The sequence below is a fragment of the Quercus lobata genome, chromosome 3 (assembly GCF_001633185.2).
Source record: "Quercus lobata isolate SW786 chromosome 3, ValleyOak3.0 Primary Assembly, whole genome shotgun sequence".
In the NCBI taxonomy this organism is placed as follows: Eukaryota; Viridiplantae; Streptophyta; class Magnoliopsida; order Fagales; family Fagaceae; genus Quercus; species Quercus lobata.
This window is the reverse complement of record NC_044906.1, coordinates 1,123,409-1,139,289: the sequence shown is the minus strand read 5'-3', so window position 1 is coordinate 1,139,289 and position 15,881 is coordinate 1,123,409. Positions and strand designations below refer to the sequence as shown.

General features: G+C 35.4%; 1 protein-coding gene across 2 annotated transcripts; it reads right to left on the bottom strand.

Moving 5' to 3' along the window:
* Positions 1-1,413: 1,413 nt before the first annotated feature.
* Positions 1,414-15,320, bottom strand: LOC115979866 (protein HASTY 1). Of its 2 annotated transcripts, XM_031101933.1 has the most exons (22): positions 15,039-15,320; positions 14,212-14,313; positions 11,140-11,283; positions 10,974-11,054; positions 10,801-10,870; positions 10,577-10,647; positions 10,339-10,502; positions 10,183-10,254; positions 9,825-10,062; positions 8,872-8,934; positions 8,490-8,780; positions 7,432-7,545; positions 7,181-7,307; positions 6,915-7,084; positions 6,720-6,821; positions 6,121-6,224; positions 5,735-6,029; positions 5,346-5,593; positions 3,261-3,764; positions 2,870-3,164; positions 2,551-2,734; positions 1,414-2,067 (listed from the first exon to the last, which is right to left on the bottom strand). In XM_031101933.1, exons 1-22 carry the CDS (start codon positions 15,138-15,140, stop codon positions 1,988-1,990), a joined length of 3,621 nt encoding a protein of 1,206 aa, XP_030957793.1. In that variant the 5' UTR covers positions 15,141-15,320; the 3' UTR covers positions 1,414-1,987. The 2 variants fall into 2 exon arrangements, with proteins under 2 accessions (XP_030957793.1, XP_030957794.1); XM_031101934.1 differs by lacking the exons at positions 14,212-14,313; positions 15,039-15,320 and having other exon boundaries at positions 10,974-11,050; positions 11,140-11,230.
* Between the last annotated feature and the right edge of the window lie 561 nt (positions 15,321-15,881).

Genomic DNA, 15,881 nt, shown 5'->3' with positions numbered 1-15,881 from the left:
AATTCTAAAATTCTGAAATCTTAAACCCCCTAAAGGATAAAAAATGTGATTCTAAGAAAATAGATATTATTTCCTTGAAACTTATCCTAAATTTTGACAATATAGACAATTTTGAGTGAATGAATTATGAATATAAGATATTTTTTTTACTTAAGAATTATATTGTATTTAACTTGCCCCTCTAGGAAAACTTTATGGCTTAGCCAGTGATACGGAGTAAAACTTTATTACTGTGACGGAGTCTCTTTCACTGGGGAAGGTGAAAAGCAAGGTTGGTAGGAGTATTTTTTGTTTATTGAATGTTGAATTTTTTGTTTATTGAAAACTAGTCTACTCCTAATGTCTTGAATATTTAATTTTGGGTTTTTGTCTTGCTGATAATACAATTCAGTAGTAGAGATTCAGGTTGAGATCTTAAATCCAAGAAAACATCCCCAAGGTTGTTTAGGAGGATGCTATCACGTGTTAAAAAAATACTTCAGAGCTACCCCTTTTTTTTTTTGAAGATTTGATTGAATGTCTAAAATAACTTGATTGGAAAATACAACTGCACACATGACAGTATGTGAAAGGGAATAATGAAGTTTGATTATTAATCTCCATAAAATAATGAGAAATTTGATTAATTAATTTGAAATTTAAAAAAAGTTTAGTTGTATCAAAAAAAAGCGGGGAAAACATATCACACTATAACAAAAGTTTGAAGAATATAGATCACTTCAAAGAAGAATAATATCAATCAAACATGCCTAAACTTTCTTCAGCTTTTATTTTTGTTCCAATGATTTCAATTTTTTTTTTTCATATGATGCTGCTAAACCCCATAAAAGAACATAGTTTTGTTATCAAAAGTAGATGGAGCTTAACGGAGCTTAATGGCACAATTTGGATAAAGACGTATAAGGATTATATAGGAAATAAATGTAAGTATTAAAGAACTGAAATGGAAAAATAAAATTAAAAATTAAAACTATAAAAGAAAAGAAAAACGTATAAAAGTGTAGAGGATTTAATTTGTCTAAACCTAACGTTTACTCCAAAACCAGGACAACCCTAGAACACTTTAGAAAGTACCTTGTGATGACAAGGCCTCTGGTGTGTTTAGACTTACACAGCTAACTTTCTCGAATACTGGCCTAATTTTTCTGATGTAAAATGACAAACCTACCATTGAAATGCAATTAGCTATCTTCCAAAATGCATGTTAATTCCACAAAGCACCCGCTAAATCGAACATTGGACATTATATTAGTAATTACATTCTTTTTTTTACATCTTTGCCAGTATGCCAATGATTGATTGGCAACTCAATCCTTGGTACATTCTAGGTTTCTCTCCAATTATTTTTTTATTTTTTATTTTTTTTAAATGTTGGTTTTTTACAGCTACAAACAAAGCAATATGGCCACATCCTGTAGATGAAAAGGTGCTCAAAGCATTTGAACAAAATAGCATTCAGTAAGCTTCTGGAAGTCTATATATGCCTTGAAACATGACCAGGATTCTCTATTTCAAACATAAGAAGCTACTAGGGTGTTCATCAAAAAAAAGAAGCTACTAGGGTAAGGAATAGTTTAATCATAGGCTGACAGTCTGTAAGTGTGGTTTAAATCTAGAAAAGAAAGATAAAATATAAATGAAGTATATATCAATTTGAAAAGCCTCACTCCCATGGCAATACACGCATATAAATAATGGAATGCCATGGAACTTTTGTACCCCCAGTCAAAATCTTCTATATTCGAGGTTCTCGGAGGGTGAACTGGTTTGCTGTTGACCTTCGGCGAGAAAAATGTGCCTTAGACCATGGTATATTTGAGAAAAAATATACCTTAACCTTCGTTGTATCCGTGGTTTACTCCGCAGGGATGAGTTCAAAGGGCCCTACCTTGTTGAGGTTCTATGTCATCAAAAAATATATATATTTGTGAGAAGATATCCCCACTTTTAAAGTAAAACTCAAATCTGTACAAGAAATCTGCCATGATCACAAGATTGCTGCCAATCCCACAACTTCCCCATCATCAGATCTGGATTCTGGAGCATTTACCAAATTGCGAGGCCTTGCTGTGAGTAGGAATGTGCTATATGTTAGCAAATATTACCAAACTGATAAAATTATAAGATAAATAAAAAACATATGTTGTAATGAAAAGATGTTTATATATGTTTATGCAAACTCTAAAGCTAAATATAGGGCATGGGAAATTTAGTCACACGATAGAGATAGGCCATGGAAAGAGAATATTGAATAATAAACTTTCCAAACTCATAAATATTTCCATTTTGATTTATCATCTTCCATAGAATAAGTTGTCATTGGACAATGACAACATCAACAACAATTACCCCATATTATTTGGGATTGGTAAGGATATTCCATAGATTAGTCAAGGTTGGCCACATTTTTTTTTCTCAATTCTATTATATCCAAAGTTATACACTTTGTTACTTCCTTAATTGACATGACCTTTTTAACTACTTCTACTAATGTTATTTTGAAAATGAATTAAAAAGAAATGCAAAAAATTGATAACTATGAAAGCTTACTTGAAACATTTGTAATAACATTTACACTTTTCTGAGCAGCAAGTGCTTTCAACTTGTTTCCAGTAGCTAATAAAAGCAGGCTCTTCATATGCTGCTTCTGCTCCTTAGGACTAGATGTCTTTGTTAAAGCTTCTTCAAAAGCAGCCAAATCATGGGGTTTGATATAAGGGAGCGAGAGCAACACCTGGGACAACCAAAGAAACACATCCCCTCTCATTAAAACTTCTTAGATACTCCTTTAATCAAAGCCTACCCACTTGTAAATGTCATGCACAAGACACTTTTTTTTTTTTTAAAAGAGGGAGGAATCACAACTAACCTCCCTAGGAGCAGGATCTCTATCACAGAGATAAATGAATATTTCACGACAGAGACCAACCAGATCTGCACTGATAATAGCATTAGACTCAAGGGCCAACCCTCGGATAATTGCAGAAAACAGATCTCTAGAAACAAATGCTTGAAGTTCCTCATTATTGGTTGATATGGCTAGGACAACCAAAGCAGCAGAAAATGAAGAAACTTTTGTCACAGCTTCACCATCAGTCCATGTGAAAGCTTCTAGACATATCTTTAAGGCTGGAAGGGCTAGACCTTTGTGTGTCCAAAGGAAACTGCAAACGAATCACAATTTTTTAAACAAATTTGTTGGTAAGGATGCAAAGAATCCTACAAACAACAGAAAAAGCTCCAGTAAGTAGTGCACATACCCAACCATAGAGCTCAACCTGAAAGCATCTAAATCTTTAAGAGAAGACATATCGACACGGCTTGCATGCCCAGACTGTTCTAGAGAAGGAAGGCCAGTATTTAGAGGTGGCCAAGCTATGGCGGAAAGGAGTGAACATATTTCACGAGTTAGATCTCGAAGTAGCTTTTCTTCCATTACTTCCACTTTTAAGTCTGACCCAGCAAGTATGCCACGGACATCTGGAACCTTTGCTCTACCTTCACGTAGAAGACTGGACCATGAGAAGTTTAGAGCCTGCTGAGAGTGGTTAAATAATGGATGCAGGATCTTTTCCAGCCAGACATCCCACAAGTCAGAAGGGCAAAATTTAACCAAAGGAATCAAAACTGAATGAACAAGCTGCCTTATATGCCTGAACTCCATTGACTGTATATTCTCCACTAGGGCTAGCTCAACAGAATGTAGATCCGAACCTCTGAAAAATGAATCTCCAATGGTTGTTGACAAGCCCAATACATTGTACCTAGGATTACATAGGTAGGATGCATCAGCATCAAAAAGGAACATTTCGCATCAACCTAAACCTAAATAGTACATGACAAAACTAGTTTAAAAGATTCATTATTGCATACATCCATAATATGTCATTAAACGAAACCAATAAATGCTCATTAATATATAAATGAAATTTTAATTATAAAAAATATAAAATGATTCACTCCACTAATTACCAAGAACAATATTAGAATTTACTTCAGCTTGAAATTTGTAACATAATAGTGATGAAGAGATACTGATCCCAACTGACAACTTATGGCAACAGTGCCATCACTGTCTCAATTAAGCGCAAGTAAATGAGGAGTCATTCAAAGATGTCCATGGATTCTTCACTCAAGACTTCAAATATGCTTTTTTGTTTGATTAATTAGATGAATCTAAAAATTGCACCAAACAACATTAAGTGTATGTTTGGATAGCAGCCACGTCCAGCATTTTTGTGCGTCAAGCGTTTTTTGTGGGTCCCGTGCACTGTTTACGGGACCCACAAGTACCTTTTTTTTTCTAGAATAACAACTTTAAAACTGTCCCACGCTACTATTCACACATTTAAAAATTATTTTGCTACAAAGTTTTCAGCAATAAGCGATATCCAAACAGACCCTAATTGCATGAAGAAAATACTTGGCTATGTGAAGTTTTGTATAATTCTCCCATGGTGCTTCATGATTCTTGAGCAGCCAAACCTGAGCCAGAATCAAAGCTAAGAGACTAGGAGAAATTTCCCAAGCATATCTTTCATTATTCATTGAAAATGTTGGCCAGAATATCTGTCTTTATCACATTGATAAGATAAAAAGCAAATACATATTTTGGTTAAATTACTAATTTGGTCCTTCAATTATTGGGTAAAGTTCAATTTGGTCTCCAAACTATGAATTGTGCCTTTTAGTCCTCATGTATTAATTGTGTCAATTTAGTGCCTCAACTTTCAATATCAAGTCAATTTCAAATAATAATTTTATTAAAATATAAACAAAGATGACATTAACCAAATATTTTCAATACTCTAGATTTGAGTTCAATGTTGACTCTTTTGCCAAATTTATATGAAGGGTTCCTCGGCCCCCATAAACACGCTACTGCATGGTTATACCTAACTGAGAAGCAAATATTGCTGTCCATGATAGAATAAGAAGTCATCTGAGCGTTTCGGTAAATTTTCAATAGTTTTATTGCATCAACAATATGTTAATTCAATACATAATATAACATTTTCCATTTTTCTTTGTCTTGCACTGGAGAGCATATAGGAATTTGATCTAAAACAGCCTTTTCTGTTTGTTTGCCTTTTTTTTACTAGTTTACGTGAAAATGGAACATGGTTTCAATGGGAAAAAATTTTTTAGGACATTTGGGGTTAATATCTAGTATGACTGTCTTTTGATCTTAATTTTGGGCCTCTTTTCTCTATTTCTTTATCTTCTAATGTATCCATGATCTATGATAAGGGCAAAACAGGGAAAGGGGTAAGAAAAAAGTATCAACAAATATTCAAATAATAACTTTGAGTAATCAAAGAGAACCCAAATGCATACATACGTACCCACTGTCTCTGATACCTTTCAACCAATTTCGTATATCATCGGACCCATTTGGCTCTGCATATCCTTCCTTACCCATGTCAGCATGAGATCCATCTGTGAAAATTAATGCACCCTTTGACAATTTAGGATTCCCTTCCCCAAGGAGACTGAATTGCTCAGCATCAGTCATGCTCATTGCAGCTTTAATCTCTCCAGGTAACATTTGAGATATGGATGGAGACCAAAGGGAATGTACAGCACGAAGAAGCTGCAAATAAACAAAGACATGCCACAATTATTACTATCTAGAAACTTAAAGAATACAAACAGTCAAATTATTGCCTGGCCCTAAAAATATCACATTTAAAGAGCATCACTGATGAGAATATTTAACATGGCGAATGCATACTTTTAAAAGAGGAGGCAGCATCCATGACAGATGAGAAGCCATTGGGTGTAAAGGATTAGAGCTAGATGTCAAGTTGTTTTGTAAATTTGAATACGTTTTTCTCAGTCCACTCCTCTTAAGTGCCTTCTCAAAGAATGTCACGGTGTGGAAAATTGACCACATAGTTGTTGTCTCAGAGCACAGGCGAACCATACCTAGTGGTTCAGACAAATAATTATTTTGCCACTCAAGTTGTGTCCACTGTTGGCTCAACGGATTTAGTAACCATGCCAAAACTTCTTGCTGCTGCTGAATCCTGCACCAATTTTACAAACTCACAGTAATAAGAAAGACATACAAAATCACACATATAAACACAGGGTCAGTCACTATAAGCAAGTAATTACCCAGCAGTAGAAGCCATTACAAGAAATGCTTCCCCAAGAATATTATGTTCACCACGGAGCAAACAACCTTCTCTTTGCATATGCGCCATGGTGTCTGCTATATCCTTTACAAAGAGAACATTACAAAGCGAATAAGATACCAGAGATGAGCTCTTAGGTTCTTTTTTATGCGGACATGGATGATTATATAACTTTATTTTCCTTATATGTTTATGAGGTATTGATATGTACAAAAGAAGCATGAATAAGCATTGTGTGCAGGCAGTACTTGAATTTAGAGCATGTTACTTCTAGAATAATGATCAAGTGATTAATTTCACCCTTTCCTATAAACTTAAGCTTTTGGAATAAGTAGTAGTTTATCATGGTATCAAAGTAGTGGGTACTAAGTTCAAAACATGTCTCCATTCTACCTCTCATTTAAAATTTTAAAATTTTAAAATTTCGTAAGTTGAGCACCACTTATTGAGAAGAGTTTGGGTGCACACATGAGGGGGGAGTAAGAATAGCAGTTGCATATGCTCAATATGCAGCATGTTCTAGTTTGAAACCTCTGGACCTGGGCTGTGAATTACATACAAGTAGATAAAAAAACTCACCTTCATGTGAGGCAGAATACTTTTGTCAGCAGCTTTGGCTATTCGAATAAATGATGTACAAATCTGCAACCTCGCATACCGTGCACTACTTGTAGAAGGATCCTGCCAAGTGAAACTGGTTTAAATTCCATGCTTCTTACGGTTTTCTTTACAAGGAATTGAAAAGGAAAATGACAACTAAAAGTTGCAGACAACCTTAACAACGAAAGGAAGTGAGTTTAGGAGCTCAAATAGCTTATTGATGACACTACCAACTGCAGCAGGAAAATGCTTCAGAAAGGGACCCAATGCATCTAAATAGTGCCCGAGTACTTCCACAAGTGCTGGCTCGGTCCATTTCAAAGAAAGCAGTTGCTGGAGTAAACCTTCAGGTCAAGCAACCAAAATGATTTAAGGAGTCCAATATATATAACCAAAAACTAAAAACTCTAATAGGATGAAAAAAGTTTGCTAAAAAAAACCTTCGAATATTCTACACAGTGCAAGCTGAACTTCAGAACTACCCCCTCCAAATTCATTTGATCCATCAAAAATGGCATTCACAATATTTTCTAGAGCCAATTGCATACTTTCCATCACAGGTAAGTCCTGAAATTTAGAAAAGCAAGTACACAGCAAAAGACTGTCATTTATGACATAGGCATGAAGTGATGCTGGGAATCTTGCAACTCCAGAGAGAGTAAATCCTATAAACAAATGTTTATACCCAAACCTGAGCAGGCATTTGAGAAAGCAAGAGGTGTTTGATGATTGCAATAGATCTTTCAGAAACTTTAGCACCAGCTATGAGGGGCTTGTAAGAAGCAACAAACCTGACCAACTCCAACTGCATTAAGAGATCACACATCATTAAACAAAGCCCCAGAAAAGAAAGATCAAAAAGAAAGAACCCTAAGACCTTTACCTGTAAGGACCATCTGAGACATACAATGTTAGTCCCTCTGACCTCCCCTAGCAAAAGGTAACTACCTAAAAGGACATAACATTCCACTCCTAGGCCACACTATGGATTTAATCATAAAATCAAAACAGAGGGGAAAAAAACCCTTATATAATGCAAGATGTAAACTACTCTTCTTTTTTCCTAGCCTTTTTTTTGTTTTTATTATTATAAACTATACAAATAATCCCCTCTAAAAAAATTGCAATTGCATGACAATTACCAGATTTACAGATTATGAGCTGTGGCCAAAGCGAGGCTGTGGACATTTCTAATCCCAACTTATAACATACTATGTTGATGACAGTGTTAAGTGTCAAAATTTTCTATTGAAAATAAATGATCCTAACTTAATGGAACTTTGATTATAGAATGATTCGTAATATAAATAATAGAGCAAATATAGAGCAGGGGGGAAGGGGAACCCCTGCTAGCATACATCCCTAGTCTTCTCCATGCCACTTCACCATTTTTTTCTTTTTCTGTTTGAAACAGACTTCCATTTTGCACAATATCCATTGGCCATAAAAAATTAAGATTAGAAAAACTCAGTTATACCTTCGTTGGTATTTTGACATCTCCCTTCATCTGAGTTGAAATTATCAACAAAACCTAATGTATAGGACTAGAACATCCTTAGAAATTACAATTCACACCTGTTATGGCTGTATGAATAACACCCCACCCCCCCGGGCGCGCGCGGCAGGGGCGCCCTTCTCTTATTAGAAAAAACTATCATAATTGCAGCATATTGTTAACAAGAAAAAGAAAAAGGCAGGGTATCAGAATGCAAAATTAACAAAACTAATTCCAAACCATGTGATACATACCAGCCTTGAACGATATTGGCCGAAATCACCCCTGCCCTCAAAATCATCACTCCACAACTCCAATGCCCCCAGCGGAAATGCTGTTCCAGGAGGAACCTTTTCTCTCTTTAGCGTGCGCTGGAAAGATATATCCAGAATTGCACTACAAATATCATCATTCACAAAACTTAAGATCTTTCTCTTTTCATAATCAACCTGCCCAGAACCAGTGCTCAGACTATTCACAGCTGAACTGCCTCCAGTTGAATGTGCAACAACCTTCGGCTTTGACATTAAGTCTCTCATTAGTGCCTAACAAGGGAAGCAATCATTAAAAACATTTAAAGGTAACTAGGTACTACCTAACCTTTATTATTGATAATTGGAAAATTACTACACATACCAGCCAAAAGAGCAGGGAGTGATAATGAAGACCTAGCTTAACGTGTTGAAAAAACCCCAACATCTGGAAAGAATATTAAATGGGTTATAATGTAATTGACTAAATCAATCACACATTAAACATCCATGGAAATGAATAGTTCACACAATTACACATGATGAGAAATCATTTGGAACTAGAGTTTAACAATTTAGATTATAAAACTTGGTATTGTACATGAAAACCCACATCATAAAAGTTTTATGGATGGACAAAGTTTTTTTTTTTTTTTTTTCCTTTTATATAAGTAATAAATTTATTGAAAAGACTTTATGCACACATGTGTACACCAAATATTCCTAAAGAATACAATCACCAGTCCTTACAAACAAAGAGAAAGGGAATAAACAAAGTCAAACAAAGATTGCAAACCACTAGAACCTATTATTTAGGACCACTCAAACAATGTCCTTAGGAAACTAGATTTCAATTCAGAAATAGTAGACTCCTTATCGTTGAATGTTTGGTTGTTCCTTTCCTTCCACATAGTCAAAATTAAACAAAGGGGTGGCTTTCCATGCAAAAGAACTTCTATGTTACTAACTCAGCTACAACATCCAAAAAGAACCTCAATCACTCTCTTTGGCATCACCCATTGGCCATTGTACTCCAACCATAGTAGAGATGAGAGCCCAGTAGCCCACAATCAATGGTCTATGTCATTTCCTTCAAAATCAAGTGGTAAATTTTAATGATTCATATATTTTTAGAAGAATAACAATAAAAAAGCATGCCTAGGTGTGCTTTGTGTTTCTTCAAAAAGCACCAGAAAAGCATGCCTAAGGCTCGGCTTGCTTCATTAAATGACTTCGCTTAGGCCAAGCAAAGTGCTTAGACCTTGCAGCTTTGAAATTTGAACTTTAAGTGCCCTAACCACACTTTTAACAACACTAAATATTACAAAGTCCAATTACCTGTTGTAAATAAAGAGGAAGAAGGGCGCTATCACTAGCTATACACTGCAAGTTTGAAGAACCCAAAGACACCATACTCTCACATATATATTCCGCAAACTCAAATTCACTTTCATCAATAGATCCAGCATTAGAGCTTGATCTGTCCAAAAAATCTCCAGAGACTTTCATCAAGATCTGAAAGATATTACTCATTGCCGAATCAAATTCAGAGGCAGAGACATCAATAGGTCTCTTCCTGTAAGTCACAAATAAGAATAACACAACAGTCAAGGAAACTCTCACCAGGGAAAAATATTTGCATGTTTTCAATTACCAACCACCTCAAACATACAATTGAAAAAACTGAAACACATACCTTGGCGAGACAAGTTTGAAAAACTCACAAGCATGAAGACGAAATTCAGGAGAAGAAAGTAAGCAACCACACCTGTTGTGCATGTAAGAGAGAGGGTAAGATACCAAAACATCTATTTGAATCCGACTCTGCCAAACTGAGAAGAAGACATCATACCCATGAATTATGCCATATTTAGCAAGATCAGGCAAGGGAGCCCATTCAGCATATGCATTCACAGCATTTAAAGTAGCTGTCACTGCGGCTACATGCTGTTTTACAATGTCAACGTGTTGATTAGCTGCTTCACTCCATGCAGCTGCATAGTGCCTATCTAGTAACTGTATCAAGAATTAAAGCATTATAAATAGGAAAGGATAAACTACGTCAATTGAAGATAAGGACCAAGGCATACAGTGTACAATAAAGGCAAAATCTCAGGCAAAGATTGAGTAAGTCCTCGCAATAAGAGCCTACGCCTATCACCTGTGTAAGACATTCAAAACCAGGGTAAGAGGGGCTACAGAAATACAACCGCAGATGAGAAATCTAATGTGTATGCACCCACACACATTTCCACATTTCAACCCACCCCCCAAAAAAGAGAATAAAGAAAACTAAGGGCAGTCCATGATAGACCTTCCAAATCTTCATTGTGAACTGTAATATCTTCAGGAAGCCACCTCAGCATCATCGAAACCAACTCAGCCTGACACAAAAGGGGAAAAAATCAACACAACACCTAGTGCATATTCTAAAATAAAATGTAATAAAGCAAGGCAATGACTGCAAGTGGAAAAAGATGAATTTACTTGTGCAGGACCCTTGCTGGACAGAGAAAATAGAGGCTCCCGCAGTTCTTGCCATAAAACTAAGCCTTCTCTTCTAACTATCTGTCACACGGCATAAGATGAGCAATAGAACAGCAAATGATTAACATTAGTGTTTAACAAAAGTCAAGACCAGCATAGTGTAAACCTCAGCAACAAGAGCAGCTGTTTGACTTTTCAAAGCCCACTCCTCACAAGCATTTGCAATCTCAGACATCAAATCAACAGTGACATTTGCAAAGTCCCTTCGTTCTGTAGGGCTTAATTCCTCCCACCGCAGTCGTACCAGATGCTGCAGAAGGATACATATGTTATAGTCACACCTTTTAGAACATTGAACTTTACAGGGAAATCAGAATAATACCATTTGGCTGCCAAAAAAGGCCGTACAGAAAGAGAAAGTCTAAGTAAAGATCTTCCAATCTGATACACTCACACTAATCATGATCTAGGCAATTTAAAAGCAAATTGATGTCTTTTTGTGATGATTATTTTAAACTAAATTCGTTATTGCTATCATTTTCAATATCTTGTGAAAGAAACTGCAAATCTCTAGAGTATAACTGAACCAATTCCTGTCACAGGCAACAGATGAACAGAACTACCATCCACTCATTAGCATTCCAGCTGATAGGAATGTGCCAAAATATAAAGAAAACTTTAACATGTTTAGAAATGACTTCCACTAAAAATATTCTGATGCCTGTGGCTTCAGGGCATCTATCTGAATTGCAGAATTTTTTTGGGTAGATTACAAGTTATCCCCTGTGATTTGGACCAAAATGAAATCATTAGGGTTACATCAAAACTAAGTGTTTTATGCATGTTCGGGGCATGTTCCCTCTTAACTATTTCATTTTAATCCAAACTGTGGAGACTGGAAAGTTTGCAAAACCAATTTGTACTAGGGCCAAACCACAAACTGTAATTTACCCTACTAGGAAATTGACAGGCAAAGTTGTCCATAGAATGCAAAATCATTTTATTTGGATGAAACCCAACATTTTCATTTTAATTCAATTTGGAAGTCAATTGTAGCAATTGAAAGTTTGTGGACTAAAATGTAAGAGAGCCAAACCACAGGGATAAATTATAGTTTTCTCTCTTTTTTCTTCAAAGTAAGTCTTGATCCAAGGGGAGAGGGAATGGAAGGTTTAAACTAGTACACTTAATTACCGACTCGGTTATATTCTGTAATAAATCTAACAGCAGAGGCCAAAACTCAAGTAAATCTCAACACTTGCCTTGGACATTTGAACTTTAGCGATTGATAACACAATTAGACTATAAGCGATAAGTTTTATGTATCAAGAGCATAAAGGTCAAATTCTATAGCAGTGATACTGGGATGCACTTTAAAGACTAGGCACTCTAGAACATTATTCCATTGAGAAACTAAAAACCAGCATTTGCCTCACATCATCATCTTCAGAAATAGAAGGCTCAGCTTTCTATAAATAAAATGCCACCCAAATGGGCAGTGCCTATACCTACATGCTTCAATTTGGTGCTTTTGGATAAGGAGACACACTGAAAAACATGCTTTGGAGAAGTTTAAGAGTCTCTCCAAAAATCTCTCTGCAGTCAAATGAAAGAAAAAGTCATTTTCCCCTCTATAATGCTGCAATTCTTTAAGCTGAATCACACTTTCTTTTGCATTATTCATTGTTCCTATACATGAATATGTGGGCTTTCTTCCTCTTTTTAGCAACACCACCCCCCCCCCCCCCCCCCTCCCCCCCAGCGTGCAAGAGGTCCTCAGCAGCATGTTGCCAAGCGTAAAAGGATTTTGAACAGCAAATATTTTTAGCCAATGAGCTAATGGCACCTCTTCTCCTCATAAGGACAAGGAAAATGTGAGATCATGGGTTCAAGACCCACAAGGTGTGTGTAATTACCAATAATAAATCCTTTTTTAAAGAAGTTGCCAAAAATATAAAGTTCTAAGACTTATATTTGGGGTGTCCATGGAAGAGGGTGGGGCAATCAAAATCATGCACCATCTGATTTCCACTGCAGACTTCCCACCAAGAAAACACTGCCTCTAAAGGAAAAAATGAAGGGCTTGCTAGCCTTCAAAAGAAATATAATTCTGTTCATGCTCCACAATCCACATGATATAGCTAATAAATATCAATTACCCAAACCATTACATTGCAACCCTAGCTTGACTGCTTGAATAGCGGGATTAAAAGACATAACCTCAGAAAAAATAACATGATATAATGTCAGACACTGCCAGTAAAAAACTTAAAATATTAACAAAGAAAAAAAAATACTAATTTCTTATTTAATTATCAAGTCTTAGTGACAAGATATATGACATACTCTGCAGGAACCTCAGGTTCACTTTTGAAGACAAAAATTTTTACATGCTTAGATCTGATGCATGCAGTAAGTCCATAACCTCAATGAGATTACTGAAGCTACAATAATAGAAGAGGATGATTTCCATATAGGTTTGTTAAATTACCGATTGTCCCAAAAGCTTAAACTATTAAGTTATGGTAAATTTAATCATTTAACCACACACTTTTAACACTCCCCCCCACGTGTGGGCTCAAACTTCCTTTTAATAGGTGAGGCCCAATATGTGGAATTTTAAATGGGAGGTAGAGTGGAGGAGACAGGATTGAACTCAACTACTCAAGACCTCTTGCTCTGATAGCATGTTAAATTACCGATTGTCCTAAAAGCTTCAGCTATTGGGATACGATAAATTTAATCATTTAACCACATACTTCTAATAAGATTCATCACTTAGAAATTTATGTGTTTATAGTTCCAATTTTCATGGAACTTTTACTCATTGAAAGTACTACTAACAACAGCCATTGTTTAACAAATGGTATGTTGTTCATTCAAACGTAATGGCCTATTTTATCAATTCACTAAACCAAACAATAAAAATAAGATCAATTCTAATTCACTTACTGTACACTACCAACAACAGAAAATATAGTAGTATGGACACCAATATATCATGAGAGAAAGCCAGAAGTGCAGGACCCATCTTGCACCTGATGAGTTACACCTAGACAGAATCCTAGGCCAAAATTCTACCCAGCCAGAAGACCCACGGCACATAACCTATAGCATTCCTATAGATACGCCATTAACCATGTTGGTTTAATACATGGGTTGGATCAACAGATAATATAACAAATAGCATAAATAAACTTCTCCAGTAAGCAAAGAGTAATGGCATATGCACACAAACCTGCAACATTTTAAACGCATGCATCCGAATTACTAAAGACCAGTCCTTTCTGACTAGATGGAATGATGTGCTTGCCAAAACCCGTACATCTCCTGTTTTAATCTGCATAAATCGAATAGAATGTATGTATCAACAAAAATAAGATAAGAATAGGAAATTACAGTGCTTATTATACAGAAGTGAAAAAATTGCACAAATGTAATGTTACAGGTCTTTGGCTGATTTATTAGGGGTTTTGTTTCACTAAATTAGCTGTAGAGGGTAAAAGTAAGAATGCAGTCAAAAGCCTTGTCTGATAAACTCCTTATTCTAACATTAAATTTTCAAATTTTGATACCATGAACACCCATTTTGTTGAAACTTAATCAAATAACTTCATGATTATGTATTCAAGTTATCCAAGAGGCTAAACCCCTACAGAAAAATAAGCAATTCAACAATTTTACCCCTTCAAACAAAAACCACATAAACCCTTTTGGAAAAACTGAACCAAATTACTGACCACTTCTAAATTCTAAGGCCATAACATGCAATCAAATTTAACAAACCCAGTTGCCCAAACGGCCAAAACCCATAAAAACATAAGAAGATAACAAATTTACAGCAATTAAACACGAAGCACAAATACCCATATGGTGAAACTCAACCAAAATCAAAACTTACATTTATTTAACCCAAAACTCAACAAAAGAAACAACTTTTTCCACAACAGGCAATCCAATTTCAACGATTCAAACTCTATAGAGAACTCAAAGTGACCACATGTATTGCACAAAAAAAAAAAAAAAAAAAAAAAAAAAGTAGACAGAGAGAGAGAGAGAGAGTACAGAATCTAAGTAAGAAAAAGCGGCGTTGCGAGCATCAGGGGTAGAAGCCCAGTCGAGGGATGCAACAATGGCACGGGCCACATTGGTGGCACTGTCCTCCATGCCTACTTGGTTCTTCTCTGAAAAGGGGTGTTCTACTTCTTTGTTTGTAAGGTTTTTTTCTTGTGGCTTCAAAAACACACGGTTACACAGACTATAGCAGTTGAACTATTTGTTTATGTGAGAGAGAGTGTGTCTTGTGTGTGTAGAGGAAGAAAGAAAGCTTAACGTGGTGGGTTTATTTAAAATTTTAAATAAAGCCTCTCGAGGTTTCTATTCTACTTTTCCTGGCTTTAATGACTCATCTTTGCAATGGCATTTATAATTGTGATTCTCCTCACCTCAACGTTTATCTACTTGTGTACCCAAACAAAACAAAAACTGTTTTATCTTCTTTTTCTTTCTTTTCTTCTTATGGAGGAGTAAAGGAATATATAGGTTTTCTTTCTAAATTCAGAATATTTCATTAAAGAAATGCTGAATTATGTATTAAAAAAGGCTATGATTGTCAATGATAAAGTAAAAGTGGTGGGTTGTGGGATTTACCATCACGTGAATAAGTTATGGTAAAAGTTGTAGTCTTAGTATTACTAGTATGTATTATGATTTATGAGTTGTTTCATAATTATAAAATTTATAATCATATAAAATTTATAATCTTTAATTATTTTCAAAAAATATATAATCTTTTTATTAAAAGAATTATTTTATATAATATAAATAATAAATGCAAAAAATTATCTTATACTATTATTAATTGGCTATAGAGTATATAGTATATACTATAGAAAACATTCTTCTTAC

Bases quoted from the DNA above. Each gene is read 5' to 3' on its own strand.
- LOC115979866 (XM_031101933.1), bottom strand. From the start codon at position 15,140: ATGGAGGACAGTGCCACCAATGTGGCCCGTGCCATTGTTGCATCCCTC. The intron at 7,546-8,489 runs GTATGTATCACA...CTCTTAATGCAG, and splicing joins GCCAATATCGTTCAAGGCTG to TTGGAGTTGGTCAGGTTTGT. The intron at 6,030-6,120 runs GTAATTACTTGC...AAATTGGTGCAG, and splicing joins GTAATGGCTTCTACTGCTGG to GATTCAGCAGCAGCAAGAAG.